General features: G+C 40.1%; 6 protein-coding genes across 13 annotated transcripts; 2 read left to right on the top strand and 4 right to left on the bottom strand.

Moving 5' to 3' along the window:
* Window positions 1–277: 277 nt before the first annotated feature.
* On the bottom strand, window positions 278–3,055 carry LOC105199076 (succinate dehydrogenase assembly factor 4, mitochondrial). Its single transcript, XM_011166005.3, has 5 exons — window positions 2,664–3,055; window positions 2,112–2,264; window positions 1,925–2,023; window positions 1,636–1,826; window positions 278–952 (listed from the first exon to the last, which is right to left on the bottom strand). Exons 2-4 carry the CDS (start codon window positions 2,173–2,175, stop codon window positions 1,657–1,659), a joined length of 333 nt encoding a protein of 110 aa, XP_011164307.1. The 5' UTR covers window positions 2,176–2,264; window positions 2,664–3,055; the 3' UTR covers window positions 278–952; window positions 1,636–1,656.
* Window positions 3,056–3,423: 368 nt separating this feature from the next.
* Window positions 3,424–5,501, top strand: LOC105199074 (probable protein phosphatase 2C T23F11.1). 2 transcript variants are annotated; one of them, XM_011166003.3, is made up of 5 exons: window positions 3,424–3,673; window positions 3,820–4,032; window positions 4,256–4,461; window positions 4,524–4,749; window positions 4,948–5,501. In XM_011166003.3, the coding sequence occupies exons 2-5, from the start codon at window positions 3,846–3,848 to the stop codon at window positions 5,292–5,294; spliced, it is 966 nt and encodes a 321-aa protein (XP_011164305.1). In that variant the 5' UTR covers window positions 3,424–3,673; window positions 3,820–3,845; the 3' UTR covers window positions 5,295–5,501. The 2 variants fall into 2 exon arrangements, with proteins under 2 accessions (XP_011164305.1, XP_011164304.1); XM_011166002.3 differs by having other exon boundaries at window positions 3,424–4,032.
* Window positions 5,502–5,629: 128 nt separating this feature from the next.
* LOC105199073 (ADP-ribosylation factor GTPase-activating protein 2) lies at window positions 5,630–9,445 on the bottom strand. 2 transcript variants are annotated; one of them, XM_011165999.3, is made up of 8 exons: window positions 9,108–9,445; window positions 8,158–8,349; window positions 7,925–8,056; window positions 7,807–7,839; window positions 6,876–7,172; window positions 6,537–6,808; window positions 6,104–6,443; window positions 5,630–5,984 (listed from the first exon to the last, which is right to left on the bottom strand). In XM_011165999.3, exons 1-8 carry the CDS (start codon window positions 9,180–9,182, stop codon window positions 5,727–5,729), a joined length of 1,599 nt encoding a protein of 532 aa, XP_011164301.1. In that variant the 5' UTR covers window positions 9,183–9,445; the 3' UTR covers window positions 5,630–5,726. The 2 variants fall into 2 exon arrangements, with proteins under 2 accessions (XP_011164301.1, XP_011164302.1); XM_011166000.3 differs by lacking the exon at window positions 7,807–7,839.
* Window positions 9,446–9,698: 253 nt separating this feature from the next.
* On the bottom strand, window positions 9,699–12,031 carry LOC105199070 (STAGA complex 65 subunit gamma). Of its 4 annotated transcripts, none has more exons than XM_011165994.3 (8): window positions 11,763–12,031; window positions 11,130–11,315; window positions 10,986–11,049; window positions 10,798–10,904; window positions 10,499–10,712; window positions 10,247–10,419; window positions 9,999–10,163; window positions 9,699–9,930 (listed from the first exon to the last, which is right to left on the bottom strand). In XM_011165994.3, the coding sequence occupies exons 2-8, from the start codon at window positions 11,306–11,308 to the stop codon at window positions 9,897–9,899; spliced, it is 936 nt and encodes a 311-aa protein (XP_011164296.1). In that variant the 5' UTR covers window positions 11,309–11,315; window positions 11,763–12,031; the 3' UTR covers window positions 9,699–9,896. The 4 variants fall into 4 exon arrangements, with proteins under 4 accessions (XP_011164296.1, XP_011164295.1, XP_011164297.1 ...); XM_011165993.3 differs by having other exon boundaries at window positions 10,499–10,715; window positions 11,763–12,029; XM_011165995.3 differs by having other exon boundaries at window positions 10,283–10,419; window positions 10,499–10,715; window positions 11,763–12,029.
* Window positions 11,468–15,243, top strand: LOC105199071 (MIT domain-containing protein 1). Of its 3 annotated transcripts, XM_039459059.1 has the most exons (6): window positions 11,468–11,798; window positions 13,444–13,629; window positions 13,769–14,007; window positions 14,290–14,486; window positions 14,568–14,758; window positions 15,106–15,243. In XM_039459059.1, exons 2-5 carry the CDS (start codon window positions 13,497–13,499, stop codon window positions 14,728–14,730), a joined length of 732 nt encoding a protein of 243 aa, XP_039314993.1. In that variant the 5' UTR covers window positions 11,468–11,798; window positions 13,444–13,496; the 3' UTR covers window positions 14,731–14,758; window positions 15,106–15,243. The 3 variants fall into 3 exon arrangements, with proteins under 3 accessions (XP_039314993.1, XP_011164299.1, XP_039314997.1); XM_011165997.3 differs by lacking the exon at window positions 15,106–15,243 and having other exon boundaries at window positions 11,469–11,798; window positions 14,568–15,012; XM_039459063.1 differs by lacking the exons at window positions 11,468–11,798; window positions 15,106–15,243 and adding an exon at window positions 12,178–13,317 and having other exon boundaries at window positions 14,568–15,012.
* LOC105199072 (protein inscuteable homolog) lies at window positions 14,766–20,846 on the bottom strand. The gene is made up of 5 exons (XM_011165998.3): window positions 20,412–20,846; window positions 19,547–19,879; window positions 16,618–17,040; window positions 16,175–16,382; window positions 14,766–16,099 (listed from the first exon to the last, which is right to left on the bottom strand). Exons 1-5 carry the CDS (start codon window positions 20,705–20,707, stop codon window positions 15,113–15,115), a joined length of 2,247 nt encoding a protein of 748 aa, XP_011164300.1. The 5' UTR covers window positions 20,708–20,846; the 3' UTR covers window positions 14,766–15,112.
* Between the last annotated feature and the right edge of the window lie 253 nt (window positions 20,847–21,099).

The following is a 21,099-nucleotide window of genomic DNA, read 5'->3' as shown; positions in this document are numbered from 1 at the left end:
TTTGATCGCTTTGATAAAATGTTTATCCTAATATTCAGTATTTGACAAAGTGTTGCATATTTTTGTATATGTGATGTACTGATAATCTGTACATTATGACATAAGCTTTTTGTGTAGGTTGCCATAGTGCCAGACTTTCTGACAATGAGAGAAAGTCATGTGAAGTTAATAGTACCAAACATGGAATGTCGTTACTAATAAATTTGTAGTAACTTCTGAAAACTCTTATCTATATATATTATATACTTGGATATCATAGTCCAGCAAAAAGAATCACTTTTGTACAATGTAATTTATTACCTCACTGATATACAATTTTCGTTCTATAATACAAAAACTTTCCTTTATCTACATCTACCGGTTTTTATATTGTTTACGCCCAAAAACAATCTAGATTTACATTATTTCATTTAGCACTGACCGAAAAAATTTAATCCGATTTACGTTTTACAAAGGCAAAAATTGATCATAGCAAGTCGAAGAGTAAAGATTTTTTTCAGTTCTTTAAATACATTATATCTATAAAAACTATAAAAGAAGAAATACGTCGTCTCTGTTTTAAAAATCACTGACTCTGCCACCGTGCTGCCAGTCTCCCCATTTAGTTGGATCCTCACTATTTGTTATCAATTCTCCAGTTTTTGGGTCAGTTTCCACTAATACTAAATCCACAAACCGTTCCCGCGGTCCTATCTCTACGTATCAATCAAGGACGAAATTAATCAGTACGAAAATTTTTTTTAAAGCTCTGAGTGTAGATAGTTCCTTGCGGAAGCATATGTATATCATATAAAAATATCTCTTATCCTTGATCTATTCATTTCTATTAATCTCTATTACATACTTGGTATCGGCTGCAATTTAAGTTTTTCGTGGAACTGCTTCATTCGCGCCGACTCTTGGCCATGCTTCAAAGGCTCGTTTAAAGTCTTCGTTTTTAGGAAAAGAGTGCCTAAACATATTTTATGATTTAATTTTTGTTCAACGAGACGAAAATTATATAAACAAAAATGAAAGTAACGATTATGTTCGTAAAAATTTATTTCAAACTTGCGAATTTAAAATATTTTTATGTTGATCTTGACACATACTTGTGACAAATCGCCTATTTCTCATTTGTAGATTATTTGTTAGAAAATAATTTACGCGAATCATCGTGTGAATATTTTGCGAGGAACTACACGTTGCTAACCACAAACATAGAAAAACATTGCCATGAATGCCACAATAAGTGAATTTTGTTAATAAAACACTATCACTAATGTGGCTAATCGCGTTGAATGTTCTCACACAAGCAGCTATTAAAAAATTTTCTAAATGGCAAGCACAATTTTATTTTACATTTACTTTAACTTTTGAAAATCTAAATTAAATGTTACGTGTTCAAAATTAAAATTTTTATCATGATTAATTCAACTATTGTTTTTTTGAACTTACATTTTATGTACATAACAAATTGACTTGTCAAATCTATTAATTTTATTGAAATTGTAGATGAAATCTGATCGTTTTTATAATATAGAATCTATATTTGGATTATAGATATATTAATTTAACATCGTGTCACAAGGCATTTTAATTCTTTAACTTTTTTGTATAGTTTCTAATTGTAAATTGTAATTAACAAATAATCACTATTCCCAAAAGAGGGATGATTCAGAAATCCGTCACGCGGCCTTTTCTCTCCCAGTCGCCGTAACGAGTCGGCTCTGGTCCTCGGGGACCTCCAACTTCTCCTGTTTCTGGATTCGTATTGTTTGGAAATGGTTTCAAGGGTTCTTTCTCTTGATAAGGATGCTTGCCCTCCTCCAACTCGTCTAATTTCTCTGTCACATTCAAAGTTTGAGATTTCTTTAGTCTTTCAAATCTTTGTGTGTAGGAATTCAGGAAAAGTTTCTATAGGCTATTGAGTGTGATAATGTACCTATGGGAGCGCGTTCACGCAATTTTTTCCTGAATTCACGTAATCTCGGACTCTCGCTGATCTCGTCCGTGCTTTTAGATGAAAACGGACACGCAAATCCTTACAAAAAAAGACATGAAAATATTAACATGAATTCCGATATTTCATATAGAATCACCAATGCTTGTTCATCTCTGGAAACTCATACCTTTCAAGCGTAGTAATAATTGATGCGAGCTCCTTGAAACTGATGTGCAATTTATTCCTGCCATTCCTCTTTCAAATTGATTTCTACACTTTTTTTGAAAATGAGATCAAATCCAGTTGATAAATGTCTGTTTTCTTCTCAATCTCACTGCTCCTTTGAATTTGTACAAAAAATTTGTTACGTCTTACTCTTATAAAAGTTGAATTTTTAAAATAAATTTATTAAGAATAATTTAAACTATCTATCATGTAAGAAGAATTGATGTAAATATGTCAAATGTGAGGGCTTTATTGTCTACAAAAATGATTTATTTAAATTTGGTTTCTTAGAATAAGTAAATTCTATAAATAATTCTGATAACAAATAATATTACATACACATTAAATTTTCTATTTATTATTAAGTGTAAACTTTGATAAATCACCTCTGGTAAAAATTTTTTTCATAATTTTGATAAGAATTGGAATATTTTTCAGAAAATCTATCTTAACCTAGATAATCTCGATGTTAAAAAATTCGTCAAGAACGAATGGATTTGCGAAATACACTAACCTCTTTCACGACGAGATCATTCCTATTTCCGCGGAATTCAGCTCCATCCCTTTTCGTCGAAATAATTCGTAGTCTTTTGATATTTTATATTCTGATCTATGTATAAATTCGCTATGTCAAAGAGGAAGAGAGAAAGCTTCTAGGGCACGTTTCTTGCACGTGTCGCACATTGTAATTCGGTTATTGGCCACTAGATGGTTATCACCTTATACTTGGCGATTACTTAAATTAATTAAAAGAAGTTATATTATATTAGAAATGTTCCATGGGTTCCACTCTTCCATTCATAACTTTTCATCTTTCCTCTCTCAATTCTCTCAAGCACGTGAAAACGCGTGATCACCGTTTACAAAACACGCGTTCCAAAACACACTGTAAAAAGTTACCCCATGCGCCCCATGCTAACGCTGCGTTCCAAAAGTCGTAAAAATACATCTGGGGGTCGATTATAGGCTTGTTTTCTGTTCCTGCACTAGACTGCACTGGAACGTTCCTTCTTGCTTTCGCTAACTTTGAAACATCTATTTATTTCATTTTAAGTGTACACTTATTTAGAGAGTTCAGGAACAGAAAACAAACGGTGTGTATCATGTAACTAGAGTGAAAATTGCAAAAGTGAGCAAATTCACTAGGTATTGACCAATAAAATTATAAATACTTTAGTAAATTTGTTTACTTTTGTCACTTTCAATCTAGTTACATGATACACAATCGACCCCCTGCATTTGACGTTGCGACGTCACGACTGGTCCGAGAAGCAAATAGCATCGTGACGTCATCAACCTAAATCAGCTGTTTATCTCTCGGCTCGGTCGATATCTGTCTAGAGTTTTGACGTTGCACGCATTGTTTCTCATGGAAAGTGGTGAGCAATACGGGACGGAGCTGACCACAAATTGGCCACACATTACGCGCGTCTCGACGCGTTGCTATTCGAGAAACTGTTATGAAACCGGAGCGGAGTGACGCGCGTTTAAATTCGCGCTCCTACGACGACATTTGTTTGTGAGGTGACGAGTTTTGCGAAATTTTGTAAATTCTGCGAAATTGATGATTTACAAGTGTACCACGCCTGAACTCGTTTAATTCTGGCACACTGACATTAATCGTCGTAATGTCAATAAATTGCATTAAATTGCGCGTTATTCGCGAACAGGCCTGATATCGATTTGAAAGGGAAAAATGGGGCAAACGCTCAGCGAACCGATAACGAAGAAAAAGTCGGCCTGTTGTCGGGACAGCAACTACCGAGTGGGCAGCTCCTGCATGCAAGGATGGCGCATTAAAATGGAAGATTCACACGTGCACATACTCTCCTTACCCAGCGATCCGGGTACCGCGTTCTTTGCCGTCTACGATGGACATGGAGGTAAACACCGGCCACAGAATAGACTTATCAGACTTGTTTGCACCAATGTAATTTAATTTTAAACTAAGTTTAACTTACTTTCAATCCTTCTCTAAGAATAAAATTCTCTAAGAATTAAATCGAGTTTGAAGTTAAGCAACATTGCTGCAAACAATTTTAGACGAATAAACATAAGTAAACTGTTAAACTGCACATATCGATGAAGTACTAACATATTACATAGGTGCAGCCATGGCACAACACGCCGGGAAACATCTTCATGAGTATATAACCAAGAGGAGCGAATATAAAGCGGGCGATATCGTAGGGGGCATACAGCAGGGCTTCCTAGAATTGGATAGAGCGATGCAGAATAACGTTGCTCTCAGGGACGAGCACGCCGGAACGACCGTCATCGCGCTCATTATCAAGGATAATATTTTGTACAGCGTAAGTAATTATGCGCCGCCGATGCGCTTCGCCATACCCTGACCAGCAGAAAAGCTTTGTAGGCTAACGCGGGTGACAGCAGAGCGGTGGCTTGTATCAGCGGCAGGACGATGCCCTTGAGTCGGGACCACAAGCCCACGTTGAAGGAGGAGCGCCGACGTATCGAAGCGGCGGGCGGTTTCGTCGAATACAAGAGAGTGAACGGCAATCTCGCGCTGTCCCGTGCCCTCGGGGATTTCATATTCAAACGGAACGATCATAAATCGCCACAAGAGCAGATTGTAACTGGTAACTATGAACTACTTGCTCTTTGTAGTTGAACTTCTTGAACAGTTCATCTTTCTTCCTTTTCTTCTCTCATCAGTAGAAGAGGAAAGATAAACTGTATAAGAAGCGCAATTGAAAAGAACCGACTGAAAGAATTGTATGAGACAGGTGGCTTTTGATTGAACTGTTTGTCGCATTAAAACATTTTTAAATCCATAGCATTTCCCGAGGTACAACAATTTACCATTGATGAAAACTGGGAATTCGTTATTTTGGCATGCGACGGCATCTGGGACGTGATGACCAGCGAGGAGGTAGTTCAATTTGTGAGAACGCGTCTTGCGCATACGAGGGACGCCGGCGTTGAGTCGGCGAACGTCACGATACATCCCGAGGAGATCTGCGAGGAACTCTTGAACTGTTGCCTGGCACCAGATGCTCTTATGGGCACCGGCTGCGACAACATGACGGTGGTACTTGTGTGTTTTCTCCACGGCAAACCGTGTTCGTACTTAGTTTCGCGTTGCCAAAAACCACCGTCGATCACGGACGATATCGATTTATAATCGATAACTGTTCTAGGCTATTAGCGATATTTTATCATGTTTAACCTAAATTATTATGAATATTTTACTTTTGTCTTCGTATCGATGCGTGACTTTTGATATAGTGATATTTGTTGTGCAACATATTACGCAATACATTGGCTCTGTTATAAAGAGATGAAACAGACATATTTATAAAATACATTGTATTTATATTTTCACTCTCGACTCTGCGTAACTTTTACATTGCACTTATTCACCGGTTCATAAAAAGTACGAATATATATACATATGCATATACTATATAGATATATATATTCGTGCGTAATATATTCGAAGAATGAGTTACGCGGAAGCTCAATTAGAAGCTTTTATTTACAACTCTGAACAATGGACAAGCCCGGGTCCGGATAAATATTGTTAACAGTTCTCGTAAAATGCGATAGAATTCATTTAGAGTCCATAACGATCCTGTATAGAAGAAACCGCGGCGTTCGCGAGTGAACTGAGCCTGCCGGCAACCTTATTCACACCTTGACGCACGCTTTCTCGGACATCATCCAGATCCACAACGCCAGCTCTTCCTGCAGTCAGACGCATAGATAACGAGGATGTGGGCGAGGTTGGCAACGAGTTTTCGGTACCAAAATAATCGGCCGACGAGATGCTGGATGACCCCTCGAAACGGCGTAAATTATTTTTACGTTCCCACTGTAAAGCACATGTCGAAGAATAATTATGAGAGAAATGCTCTCTACAAATGCCAATAAAATGTAATCTTAATTCGAAACTTTCTTTTCAGGAAAGTTACGCTTGTAATTTGTGCTCACCGCATTATCGGAAGTACTGTCTTGAAAGTACTGATCTGAACTGATAGCCTTGGCGCTACCAAACTTTTTTTGAGCTTCCCCTTCGATGGTAGACGAAGTTTTTATGTCGCTCTTGGTGATTGCGATTCGAGCAGGAGCTAATCGTTTAGGTGGTTCCGGTTCTGCCACGACCACAATCTCCTCGCTGCGCGAGGACGGTTTGCTGTTGGCGTAAACCGAATAAAATTCATCTAAGCTAAAGAAAGTGTCCGTCTCTGCCGAGAGCACTTCCGTTGATGCTATGACCTTAGACTCTTGTGTTATTGTTTTCATGTCGCCGAGTGCAGAATGAGTTGCGCCGCTAAGAAGGGGAAAAAAGAGGATAACTTATAAATAAACTTATCAAACACGAATGTTGCAAAATGTAAAAACGAGAGAGTGCGTATCTTAGTACCTTCGTGTATTGAATCCCATTCCAAGACGCTCCGCCTGTGTGGCTTTTAATGGATCCATATACTTTGCTCTTTCTTCCATTTTCTTAGCCTGCTGGCTCAAATTTTGTTCATACCGCTGGGCTAGACGGGCGTTGAGCTCTTCTTGCTCTTCCTTCGTAACTTCTTTATTCTTTTCTTGTGCTAGCTTATGCGCCTCTGCAACGCTTTTCTCCAGTTCATCAAAATTGGTTTTCACTCTTTGAGCACCCAAGCTGCCAGTTTTTTTCCCTAGCTGTAATTTAAGAAATGATAATTACAATATAATTACGTAGTCATTATGTCTTTCATCACGAACTTACCCCACCAGGACGTTTGGATTGAGCTGTTCGGCAGCCTATGGTAGGTTTTCTCTCGGGTTGATTATTTGAGGTAGAATCAATAAGTTTTATGGAAGGTCCCACGGAATTAGGAGCAACTTCCGGTGCATTTTTCTCTGTACTGTTATTGCTTGGCACTGTACTAGCTGTGAGGAATGCCTTTTCTTCTGTCGGAATTATCATTTCATTTTCATTCTGAAGAGAATCTAAATTCTCGTGCTGCTTGAAGAAATCTGGTTCGTTTGTTTCTTCTGATACAATATCTTCCTCTAAATGCAGCTGCAAGAAGAACGATTTAAATTCGAATATTCTTGAAACGGTTGGACAAACCTTACTTTCGTTAGCGCGTACTTGCATAACATGTTTATTGATTATTTAACTCTTTTGCTTATGTAACATTTACTGATTTATGTGATGAAATCTTTTCATTAATTTGAAACTCTTAACATTGGTAACTTGAACAACAAATGCATTTTTGCGAGCGTACATTTTTTTATACTACTTTTTTAAAATAATTAATAGTGTACTGGTAAAGTTTGTCCAGATTATTTTACGAACATCTTGTACAGATTATTAAATGCAACCAAAAGAACAAATGCATATTAACGCATGTATTGAAATACATCTTATTAAAACACATATCTTAAAAATGGATATGCACGTCAGACAAGGTCTTGATGGCGAGTCTGTTATAAACAACTTTTATAAACAATCAAGCACATGTATTTGAACAATTGTGTTATCACATATGGATAAGAATCGTGCGTCAATATCGATTGTATGATAATGACACATGTAAATTTACAAGGAGTGAAAAGCTTTGACAAGTTGTCACAAGCGGATGTTAGTGGAATTATGACAAAAAAGAAAAAAAAAGAAGGAATTGATTTCTCGAAATATTTAGTCAGCTCACCATTGTTTTATTTTTTGACGTAGAAAGGGAAACCTATAATTATTATAGAAGTTAGGACGGATCTAATGACGCTTTCCCAATATCTCGACTATCTATTTGATAATTTTACAATGGATACCTTTGTGCCATAACGACGCATCGCTTGCGCAGATGCCTGACCCAGCTTTTCCCTGTATAGCATAGCCGCACGCGAGTTATACTTCTGCTGGGCATCGGTCATGGTGCAATTGTGTTGTGTGAAGAATTTTCTCTGAGGAACAATTATGATATGTAAATCTATACTAATTTGATAATTGATCATTTTTTTAGCAAGATTGGAATCATTAATAGTTACAAGTCATTGAAACTAACAGCATTGGCATTACCACCCAGCTGCATATTTCTCAACTGCAGCCATGTCCAGTTTGTGTCAAGTTGGGTGGATCTGACAAAGGTTAGATGCACCCCCAGACTGCGATGCACTGCTGAGCAGTCGATGCACAAGAAGACACCGTACGTTACACTGGCCCATGCAGGATTCTTTGCATTGCAATCGAAACATGACTGTAAGAGAAAGAGAGGAGAATGCAAATGTATATAATGTCTTGTGACGCAATGTTGCATATGAAAAGTGCAATGTAATAAAGGGTAGAAATAAGGAAATTATAAATAAATTATAAGGGTAGAAATAATAAGGAAACTATCCTCTGAATTAGACAATTGACAAATTATGTTGAATCAAAATATGTTCTCTAAGTGAGAAGAGAAATTCAAGTTTAAGAATATTCGCTTATTATGGTACTTTGTTAAAATAACATGCATTAGCGTGGTGTATAATCATTGAAAAAAAAAAGTATTGATTGATGGTCTTTTTCACAAAGAGAAATCTGTAATTACTAGACAAGATAAAAACAGGTCATTATATGCGAAATCCATTTAAGTATCCAGATATGAGTCTCTTTTCTTGCCTGCTAACTTTCACTGTGTTGGAAGATATAAAGAAAGAGTAAAAAAAAAAACACATTTTTATTGTAATTAATGATGAAATAAGTAAATAAAAAATTAGAAAGGTTTCCGTCAGACTTCATTTATTAAGGTAACCGAGAAAATGAGTTCTTCGAGAATATTAGAAAGCATTAAAAATCGTAAATTAGAAATTAAAATCCTTAAAGTTGTGGCACATAATAAACTGGAATGAATGGAAGCTGCAGGCTGACAGCTCGACACCACAATGCTTACGATCCCGTCGTCCGGACAGACATCGGCCGTTCCGATGTTCGCCGCCGAGTTCGAGATCACGATGTTCATACACGGCAACAAACCTTGTTCGTCGGAATAGCCCGCAGCCTCTTGAAAATCTCCTCGATATCGGCCTTGCTGGGCGCAGAATCTGCCATTTTTGACGTGTCGTCAGCGTGCGTCACGACGTAATTCTGGGACGCGTGGCGAAAGCTGGTACGTTACACGCTCCGGGCACCTGGGGGCTTACTCAATGACGATGCATTCGGGAGCGGGAAAACGTAACGAGCGCATACGAGAAGCGTACGAAGGAAGTGCACTATATATCGCGGATAACGGAGACGCAAACCAGGCCTTTCTGTGAACCGCGAGGACGCGAGTGTTCCGTAGCCGTGGCGTCGCGCGCCGATCACCGCGAATTCCACTTTATCAATTTATCGCCGTATTTCAGGCACCTACCTTATTGATTTCGGGTTTTCGTCTGCTGATAAACGTGTAAAGGTAGTTTGTAAATTTCAAAACTACGTATACACAGATTATTTGAGTTGTATCAAATTGTATTCAGACAAAATCTTTTCAAGTAAATAATGTAAATTATTATGAAATCTGAATCTTCGATAATCCATAAATTGTTTACATAAATAAGTAAAACAAGTGAAACACACTTCACACAATTTATATTGTATAGATTTATATTTTACGTATGAACGTCCAATCCTTATACAAAGATCAAGATTTAGGAGAATAGAAATCATATTCTTGATTTTGTTTTCAAACTTAATTGTGCTGTAATCTCGTTTTCGGGATGCGTCATCTTTTCCTATCCACAGGTACATCCGATCGCAGTTCCGCGCTCGAGGAATCGCTAACGTTCACGCTTCCTCCTCTTCTCCCATGCTATTCAATCTGGAAGCAGCAAGATTATCACTCTGATCCGCGACCGGACGTGCGTACGCGCGCGAGAGAAAGCCTACTCGTCCTGTTCGAGACTATAGAGCATTTGAAAGCCAGCATCCAGGCTGGGTGGAAATCCCATTTCGGGATCGAGCAGCTGCAACGTAGGTACTTCCCGGTACACATTGCCAAACTCGTCCAGCTCTTCAAACTGCAGCTTGTTAGCCGCCTCGTCCAGGACCATCCTGAAAAAGCCGAAGGATATCGCTTTCACATAACGCAGCGTTATGTTACTCGAGAAAATCGGCAGCTCAATGCGGTCCAATACTTATTGTTAGTACTACAATCATTAAGTTCAAGTTGCCTCTGTTGTTTCTCCATCGTTTCCTCGACCTTCTTCCTCGTATTCTCTTCGAACTTCAAGACGTACTCCTGATAGTAGTCGTGCAACGCCGACACTCCTCCCACGCCTGTCTCCACTAATACTCTCTCCATAGCGTCCTGATAAATACAGAAGTTTGACATGTAGACAACTATGCATATGTTGTACGAGTAATCGCGCGGCTATTTTTCGTCTTACAGGAAATCCATGATCTTTCTGTTCAGTCGCTACTTTCAACAGAAGAGACATCCGCCTGAGAAAGTGATCCGCGACATCGGTGAGCGTCTCTATAGCTACATCCGACGAATTTTCGAATCCTATGTGTGCTAATAAAGTCGTCACTGCGTGCCTCAATAAATTCTGCGCGGTTTGTGGCGTCAAGTGATGTATGGTAGAACCATCTTTAAATGTGCTTCTGAAACAATGCGATTACAATGATTAATGCGATGGTAGCGTTATTATGCAACAATAATTTGAGCTAATGATCCAGAAAATACCTATTTGATTGATAAGGTAGAAAGTGAAATAAACTTCTAGAACTTGGTGTATCTTTTGAATCCTGCGACTCTATGACGGTCATATTCTCAAGCACAGTTCCTTCGTCCTATAAAAAAAAAATTAATGTACACAGTTTTATTAACGGTATATTAAAATAATTTTGTATTGAGAAATTTGAGTCTTCTACCATTGTACGCAATTGTTGATGAAGATTTATAGTGTTCAGAACATGTAAATTTCCTGTTGGTAATCTGTAATGGAAACAGCATTAACAGTGTTTAATAGTTATAAAGCTAAACTCATCATTTCTGCAGATCATCGTTATACTCACTGCAAGTATTCAGGTTGTCGATCAATCCGGTAGTCGCAGTCAGTGCTGTTTGAATCATCTATGACCTGTCGCCAAACGTTTTCTATGAGGTCCGGCGTTATCACCTCCTGCTTGAGCGTCTCTCGTGCTGGCAATTCTCCCCACAATCCACCATTATTTATGTTTTTGTTGGACTTCATTGTGAACCTTAAAAAAAAGGGAAGGGGAAAAACTTAGGGAACATTACTCATTTAATAGTTAATACTATAGACATATGAATATATTAATACTTTTCATCAAAATTGGAGGTGAGGTGGGGACATCGAAACAAATACCGTTCATTAATGCACTTGTGTCCATCATACTAAAAAAAATCGACCCAAAATATAGAACAAAAAAGGAGTTGACCAATCGCATCACAATCAGTTGGCCGAATTATTCAAATACAATTGGTCAATTTTCTTTCTGTCCTAGATCCCGGATCGATTTTCAGCATAGTGTGAATAGAAGGAAGACTTTAAAAATTCCCGCCTATTGGTAATGACGCGATCACGTGTCGTCACACCGGTGTGACGTACTCAGATTATCCTTCATCTCGAAAGTAGCGTATGCCAGTGCTGTGGAATCTTTCGAAGAACCGAGCGCTCGTCTCACCTGGCGAACGTTCCTGACGACGAGCCTTGTAGCCAGGTATAATTCTCTCGCGCGATGAGCAGCGTGCGATATAGCCTCACGTCTCGCTGCCGAGCATGTTCCACCACGCGCCAGCCTGTCGCGATAAGGTTAAGGTCGTTACGACGGACGCGTCACCACATTGATCAAATTCGCGTCGAAGAATATCCTGTGTCGCAGCGAAACACGGCGAGTTAGTTGTTAGAGTGCGTTCGGGGAGACGCTACTAGCGCTATTCAGCGCTACAATCTGTTCGCGCAGCTACTATCAACGCTGTCATGACGTCACTAATGGTAGTGCGTGACGTCATAACTTCGCGCTGCAAACGCTATTCCTTCCGAGGTAGCGGTAGCGTTAGCGTTTGCGGCGTTTGCGAGCTTCGTGAACGCACGTGAACGTTTGTGACCGTGACTTACAGATTGCTACAGCAAGGAAGAAATTTTGAATATTTTTGTGAAAAAAAAAAAAAATATTTTTTATTTATTTATTTTTTAAATATTTCCTACGTAATTTTGAATCCTAGACACCTTTCTACGTTTAATTATTGGTGTATAGGCTTCATCATCACTTTCAGATGATGAAGAATTTAACTCCCTCACTATTAACGCTATTCCGGTTAAAATTAAATTTCTTCGCTCCATTATTATTTTTATCTTTCCCTCTCAGAAAATAAAGAGGTTAAGAAACGCTAATGGGTGTTCATGAAGCTTGCTATCGCTATCGCGCTATTGGCTACGCGAACAGTATCAATAGCGTTTGCGTTTACAGCATTGACAGTGAGCTCCACGAACGTACCCTTAGTTTGGTTAAATTTCAAGCGTTCCGATCGGGCATTGCGTTCCATTTTAAGTTAAAGAACTTTGAATAATGATTGCGGACGTTTACACGTGTAATAAAATATAAATAATCTACATTATTCATGTACAGTATAAACCATGGTTGTGTGTCCAACACATGGCGCTTACGATACATTTTAACCTTAATATTTATCGAATATTAAATAAGAACAAATTGTGTTTACAAGTGTTGTACTGTGAGCGCCAAAGAGAAGCCAGTCATATTTTATTCGTCATATTTCATTTGCATAAACAATAATCTATGGTCGAAGATTTAAATTTCATCAGAAGTAGAGGCAAATTCCGTTTTTACTTTATTAATATTAAAATCGGTAATTATAATCATATAAACGTGCACACGCAAAATCGTAAGGACTTCATTCATAATCAAAATTACATTTTTACAGCATATTTAATAATTCAATTTTGTTGACTCGACCCGACTTCGAGTCGGTGGTCTGTTCTTTTCAACGGAATTTCTTGCACAGTTTATCTCTTCTTTTGTAGCTAGAAAGAACGGACCGTCGACAATCGAGTCGAATCGCCAATTGATCGACCATCGGGCGACTTTTCGATAATCGATATTTGAAATTTGAACGCGAGTCTCGCAAACTGCACAACGAAACGCGTTTCGCGCGTTCTAATTACTCCGCCACTTCGACTAGTGAGATCCCCCCCCGGCATCTTCGCGGCATTGCGCGGTGGGTACGATTAGCCGAGCTATCACGTGCGCTCAGATAAAACTATCAGATTAGAGAAACAAAGACCTTCGTCCATCGATACAGATACGGTCGCGCGACTGATTGTACGACGCGTGCCTCTTTCAGAGCGCGCGATTCAGCGTTGCAGGTCGCCGGTCGCCGCGCGCCGCGAAGCCATCATGGGGGGCACTATGGAACAAGCGGCGGCTTCGGTCTTGACGCGAGCGGTGGAGATGGACAAGAAGGAGCAGTACACGATGGCGTTGGTGCTGTACCAGGAGGGCGTCCAGATCCTCCTCGACGCGATGAAAGGTATGTACGCCGCGGATATGACACCGCGTCGTGTCCGTTCGTTTACTCTAGCTCCGTTTGTCGAGAGAGAGAAAACATGCATAAAGCACGTTATCACCTTTGTCAAGAAGTTCAAGACTCGAATAATAAAACGATGCAGAGACGAAGGAAGCCCGCAAGGTAGAGTACCTGAAGGAGAAGGTGAAGGAGTACCTCACGAGGGCCGAGAAGGTGAAGACGCTGATCAGCACGAGGAAGTCGGCCGGCACGTACAGGGAGTTGACCAGAATCGAGAGTGGATCGATGGGGCACGGCTACGCGAGTGTCTTCGGCAGATTCTTGGATGGCACCGTGACGCACATCGAGATCGAAGATCCGTACATACGAGTCTTTCATCAGGTATATACACCGAGAGAAAAAAATTACTAAATTTCAAGAAATATTTGTTTGAATACGTGCAATGAATATATTTTCTTGTAAATAAAGATTTGTTTAGAGATTTGACAAGAATCATTAATGTAATTAACTATAATTTTTTTTATTGATAAATATGTACTGTAAATAAATATTTTATTGCAAGTATTCAAATAAATTTTTTTTCAGTGTACGCTGCATTGTTTGCATAGCATGGAAATTAAATATTGAAATATTGTTCTAATTTCTGTGTGTTTCTCTGCGCAGTGCCAAAACCTGGTCAGATTGTGCGAGTTGGCGGTTCAGAAGTGCTCCGCACTGTCAAAAATATCCCTGCTGACGACTTATGATCCGGATGAGTCTCAGCAAATCGGGAGATTGGCTGAACTAAAAGAAAGTTTGGCGGCTCACCAAGTTTCCTTCGACTTTTCTTTTTCCGAGACATTGCATGACAGGCAAATCAAGTAAGGCTGATGACGATTGTTTGGCGAAAATTTGTCCTCCGTTTTTTTTTATTATCAATTATTCTTTTTTTCACGTTTCAGATTGAGCAACGGATGGATAATAAAGATCGGGCGTGGATTGGACTATTTCAAAGCGCCGGAGGGCAAGTTCGTTCTTGGCTCGTGCGATTTGGAGTTAAGACCGTGCCTGGAGACTACCGTAGACATTTTTCATAAGAATCAACTTAAGGGCGAAGCGCATTAGGACATATTCAATTAATAATAAGATAATGGTTAATATGGATTTTTATATATTTTTTAATAATAAAAATGTGTACTATATGGCACATTTTTTTAGCACATGTGACACAATAAAACATTCACATTTTTACAGTATGCAGCCGTATCATTGCGATACGGGTACGTCAAGTTACATATAAATCTGTACATATTTAACAAAAATATTTGTTTTCCCTGCATTACTCTCTTTTATAATGTAATAAACTACTGTATTATAGTTCGCGATTATAAAATGTATTTACATGTTCTCTTTGTTTACATCTTTTCTTACTCTATACATAATCATCTTTCACTCGTTAAGCATTGTATGATTTATCACAACAAATTTTTCCCTTTCCAGAATTCCCTCAGTCCAGTGGGCTGTGATCCTTGGCCTTCGCGATCCCGATTTGCTTCGCAGCCTTCTTGCAGGCTCGTCTCAACGATCTGGTGTATCTGAACAAACCCACTTCTGCTTGCGCCTCCTCATCCTTCTTCTGATCTATTTGAACCTCGTTTATTCTGCATGGTCCCGGCAGACAATCCCCTCCGCCGACAGCGACCACTTGTCTCGCGATCTCCGGCTCCACGCAAAGTCGGGTCAACGCGGCTGACGCGGTGATCTCCAGTCGTTGATACGCATCCTCCAGACCCGGTGGCCTCATTCGAAGAAAAGAGACTAACGCCACTGAAGCTCGCGCCTTCGCCAGATGCGATCGGCCCTCGGGAATCCGCGCTAGTTCACCGATCAACGCGGCGACCTGCTCCATCAGCCACACATTACCACCGTGGGATTTCTTCACGCTTCTCAAGAGCTTTTTCACGCTATCCTCCTCCAGTATAATCGTGGCACATATCGTCGACTTGGACAGCTGATTCAGCGCCGCGGCGGCCAACAGCAGGGTCTGTGCGCAGTTGGTGTTCTCAAGTACCTGATTTAATGCTGGAATTAGTGAATCCGCAAAGGGTTCGAGATACGGCAGACCCCGTGCATTGGTCCACGGCGCTGTGATTTGCACCACCAAGGCGGTGGCTTCAGTCTTCTCCTTCTCGGAAGAGGATTCCGCGCCTAGAAGATCCGTCAGGATTTCGGGACCACCTTCTCGAGCAAAGTATTCGATCGCTGTCGCGGAACTACACGTGCTGGCCAGAGCACGTAACGAGATCACGACGAGATCGTCTGGCATTTGACCGGTAGTGACGAGGCACGTTAAGAGGGCCTTTACGCCGGAGCATCGAGCTATACTGCTTCCAGCGCGAGGATCCGACAATCCTAGAGCCGTCAGAGCTGCCAGAGCGCCTCTAGCCACGCTACTGTCCTCCCGTGGAGCTTCCTCGAGGCTTCGGACTATTTTCTGAAGAGAGATTTTTGTATCATTAATTTACGACTACTTTCGATGAGTATAAGCCACGAAGATAATATGACCAACCTCGATGTAAAAGTCTAAGCGCGTGTCGACCGTGCTATCGACGTACATCTTCATATTTTGCAACTGCGCGAGGATGCTCCTCAGACTACCTTGCTGTATCCTGCGAGGAGGAGGCGCACCCAATTGAGAGAGAATCGAGAATGCGGCCTCCTCTATATTGCGAAGGAGCTCCATTTCGAATCTGCCGCCTTCCAGCCGAGTTATTTTCCTGCGTAACGACGATCAATGTTATTATTAAATTTATTTTATAATCATTTAAAGTACACTTTTAAATAGTATCAGTGATTTCACTTGTAATTTTTTTATCTTACAGTTAACCGTGGATTTCATACATAATTAAAGATTATTTAATTCTGATCGAACGCAACGTGTTCGGAATAACAAAGATATCCACGCACTTCGATTAAGGAAGTTATTTGGAAGATTAAGAAAAATAGGCTTACTCCACGATGCTCTGATAATGTTGCTCGAAGTGTTCCGCGCTGACTAGAAGTTTGCTCGCGGCCGCGGTGGCTGCGGAAGACAACTTCTTCAGATCCCGCGCATGAACCTCGCCGGACATCGCTCGGGCTCCGCGCGGCAGATTCTTGCTCTGAAGCGTGCTGCCGCACTCGTTCTCAGTCACCGTAGCGAGATCGGTCAGCCATGCCCTCATGGACGACGATTGACGATAATTTCTGGAGTTCAACACGTCCCTGCCGGCGGCGATCGCGTCCGCGCTGTCTGTGGAAGTCCGCGATTTCGTTATTGACGGCTGAACGCTGTCTTCCGGCGGCTCGGACGCGTACAGAAAATCGCACAGGCTCTCTTCTGCCAACGAAACGGAGGAGGGTACTTTCGATGCGTCGTCCCGCTTCTCGTCAGCCCTGGAGGAGAACATGTTTTGGTAAGTTTCAAAGAAAATTATTTTTAATTATCACTCGAGTGCCGATCAAAATAAACGTTTTATTTTTCCAGATATTTCATTAGATCAAGTTCTTTGTATCTTTGAAATTTAACTTTATTCGAGCGGCTTTCCGTCACCCTTAAATTGTACGCTATACCTTAAACGAGCCATAGTGAATCGACGCAGACCTCGACACGATTATTGTCATCCTATTACTGCGAGACGCATCGCGATGCGGCGTACTCGGAATCGTCGCCGACCGCCTTTTTTTCCGGCGGACGGAAACGCCAGGAGCGATTAGTGGAATAGAACGTAATAGCTGACTAATCGAATCGCAGCGGAGAACACACTTCTTTTCCCCGCGCACGCGATGACTAATCTCGTGCTCCTTGGCGCGTTGTATTGTAATGCGTCCACCTGCGCGCCGCCGGTGCACGCTGGAGCTGAATTCCTCGTAGATTCGCTGTCGCGCACCAAAAGCACGGCCCCGCGCGGTTGACTCAAACCTCGCCGGCCGCCGGAGGGCCCAGTCTCGCGGCTCATTCATTTACGTATTCTCGTCGTGCCGCACGTCGCATTGACTCACGTACGGCACGAATGTACACGGTGACGAACAGAAAAGCACGGCCGTATAAGGAAATCCGATAATTGATATTTCGGCCTCATGACGAATTTGACACCCAGTGGAATACTAGAGATAGAGACGCGCTTCAGACGATAAGATTTTATTATGGTGCACAAAGTTATAAATAGCTATATGTTCTTTAGGTGTCATTTGAGTTTATTTTTTTCTTTTAATTCAATGTTCTCCTTTATTTTAATCAATAGTATTAAAATAAATATTGCGGGAAATTATTTTCTAATTAGCGCTCTAATATCTAATGTACCAATGAGTAAATTTTTACGGAGACAGTCGACAAATTTAGTTTCATGCAATATAATTTAATTTGATCTTTTGATTTTATTTTATTTTATTTTATTTTTTTCAAATTATGCAGATTAGATCCGTTTTTATTTTTTATTATTTTAAATTTATTACATGTTCTTCGAAAGAGTATAAATTTTTTTTTCAATATATAATGATAATGAATTTTTCTAAAATTATTAAAAAAATATTCTTTGTTAAAGACAATCGTTACTTACGAGAAGTAAAAAAAGTAAATTGAGTAAACGCTTTTCTTAGCAATAGAAATTTAAATTTTTCTGTGTCTACGTATTACGATCGTCGATGGTCTTTAATCAGCGGACAATAATGCGCAATCTAATGACCGCTCTGTCCGTGTTCGGGGAACATGCGTAATCGCACGAGTATTTTATTTATTAACCGTTTCGAATCGTTAATCCCTTTGAAGTCGTTGTACGAGGTCTCGAAAATATCCTATCCTCGTTACGTGCGCCGTAATAAGTCGGTTAACTGCACACGAGGGCGTGATACGCATACAATGACTCGGCGATAAGCCCATAAGGCACCTTCACAGGCCGAGGACTGATAATCATCCATTCGAGGCCGGCGCATCTTTCTCTCTCTCTCGTGTATTATGACACCCGCGCGAGGAAAGGATCCTGATTCTCGGGCATGCGTCACTGCTTACGACACAATATTAAAGCCGTGCGATACGATCCACGCGGCTTCTACGCACGTTTATTCTGTTTATTGTTCGAAAGGAATTGAGTACGGCGTACAAGCGACGAAATTGCCTTACGTGTCGCATTCCTACCGATTGGCTCATTTCTTCAATCTTATCGCGACGATTGCCCGGGCATTCATCCCGGCCCTCGGTTGCGATGCAATTTCACAAGTTAAAAGTTATTAATATCGTTATCGATAGTGCATTCCTCTTTTCGAGGAACTATCGACATGCGTTGAGTCAGACCCGATCAATCATATTTTCTGAGTCAGCGACGTGCTAAACGATGCTTGAAATGGAGCAAAACGTGACACACCTGTTGCTACTCACTCAAAAAATAAAGTCTTGCAAGTACAATCACAATTTTTTGATTGCGCAAATTTGTTATAAAGTTTGATTATAATTGGCAATGATCGAGACCTAAATTTTTTAAAAGATATTGCTAAAATGTTTTGTTCAATTCTATACGTAACAAGCAATATTTTAACAGATACCAAAAAATACACTGCGAACAAATTTGAAGAACTAACAATAAGATATTTAGTCTAATGTGTTCAACTAAACATTGAGTTGATTCAATAATTATTTAATTGCACAAAAAGTATTTCAGCTCATTCATGTTAATTATTAACATTTTTTAATGAAGAATTAACTAAACCAACTCATTATCTAGTTGAACGTATCGAACTAAACATCTTAGTTTTTTTAACAAATTTTTTTCTTAGTGTAGCGATAAATTTGTATTGTGCCTATATCAGCAAAACATTTTTTTGAGCGTTTACATCAGCCGTTCTTTCTTTCAATAGGTTCAATAAGTCTTAGCTTTTTTTTTAAAACTAAGTAGGATAATTTGCTCACCTCTGTACCCGCGACAGACTTCTCGCGGAGTTCTTTTCGAAACGGTTTCTCGCGAGTATTCTGGAATCCTTGGGCGTGGACGTATGCGTCGGTATCGGGGGAGATCCTTCCTCGGGATCCAGCCACGGGGAAGCCGGCTGAATCCTACGTCTCACTCGTTTCCTCCTCAATTTCCGTCTCGGAGTCGCATTTTCGTAAGCCTCCGAACAGTCCGATCTCTCGGAATCGGAGAATCCAGAGTCCTGGCTCTTGAAATCTTGACTCAAGGGGCTGTAAGATCTGTTTCTTATCTCGCGCTTCTCTTCCCCTTTATCCGTCTTCTCCACTGTCATTCTGGATATTCAAATATCATTTGGATAATATTCAAATATTATCAATATTAATGAACACAATATCGATTTAATACACTTTGAATTTTTTTTTACACTAGGAAAAAATGTTGTAATGTTTCTTTTTACACTGGGAAAATTTGTGTTGTATTACAAATGAATAATTAAAATGTACCGAACATAATTATTTTATTAGTGTAAATAAATATTCTTTTGTACGATTTATTTATTTCGCAGAAGCAATTTTTTGTTACACGAGATGAAATATTTGGCTGCTGTTAAAAAAATGCCTCAACTAAATAGCTTTTGCTGAAGGTACTACATTTTTTTCCTAATGTGTAATTACTTTTTATTAGAAATTGAAGAATGACTCTATCTTGAATTATTTACTTTTAATATTCGAAACTAATATTGAAGATACATAAAAATAATTTACAAGTATTTTTTTTTTTTAACAAGATAAAGAAGTACTGAAATTCATATTATTTGACATTGACAATCGCGTTTGGTGGCGAATTGATCGCGATTTTACGTACCCGTGACATGTTAAACTTTCGTCGCATATCAACGAAATCCGAGACACGTTTTGTTTTATATTCTCCTCGCTCTTACACACGCGTATTGCGGTAATATTCGCATCGGTGTCGTTTTCCGACTTGGTCGAATTTTCTTCTTCTTTTTCTTCTTTCTCCTCCTCCTCCTTTTCACGGACGCGTTCGTTAAAAGAGTAACGCGTAAGATCGTTTCTTTCAGCAAAACGATCGTCCTGCAGGTCGTGTGAGGCCATTTGACCCCAAAACACCTTGCTCTGATACCTCTTGAACGCACTCATGTTTTTTTTTTCACTGTTTTCATTCAACAAAGTTTGTAAAACATTCGCCAGCAGACGCGAAGAGAGGCTGAAGTAAAAACCTACTGCGAAACTTTTATTTGCACCTCTTCAGTTATTCGCTCTCTTGTTATTTACAGGAGCATGCCGTGGACGAGGGGGCTCGATAAACGTTCGCGGGACCTCGAGGTGGCCCAGGATGCTCCCGGAGTGCACTGTGTTTTACTCCAACGGGGTGCTTTCACGATTCAGCGGAGCGCAACGACCCTCCCACGGTTGGTGGTCGCGTGGCTGCTTGGAGAACGAGACCGTATGGTGTCCAACGCAACCCCCACAGGCTGCTGCTTAATGGTGAGTCCCGCACGCGACACGTATGCTCTTCTTCTTTGATATGT

This window comes from Solenopsis invicta, chromosome 2 (genome assembly GCF_016802725.1).
Source record: "Solenopsis invicta isolate M01_SB chromosome 2, UNIL_Sinv_3.0, whole genome shotgun sequence".
NCBI classification, from domain to species: Eukaryota; Metazoa; Arthropoda; class Insecta; order Hymenoptera; family Formicidae; genus Solenopsis; species Solenopsis invicta.
This window is presented reverse-complemented; position numbering and strand designations above follow the sequence as displayed.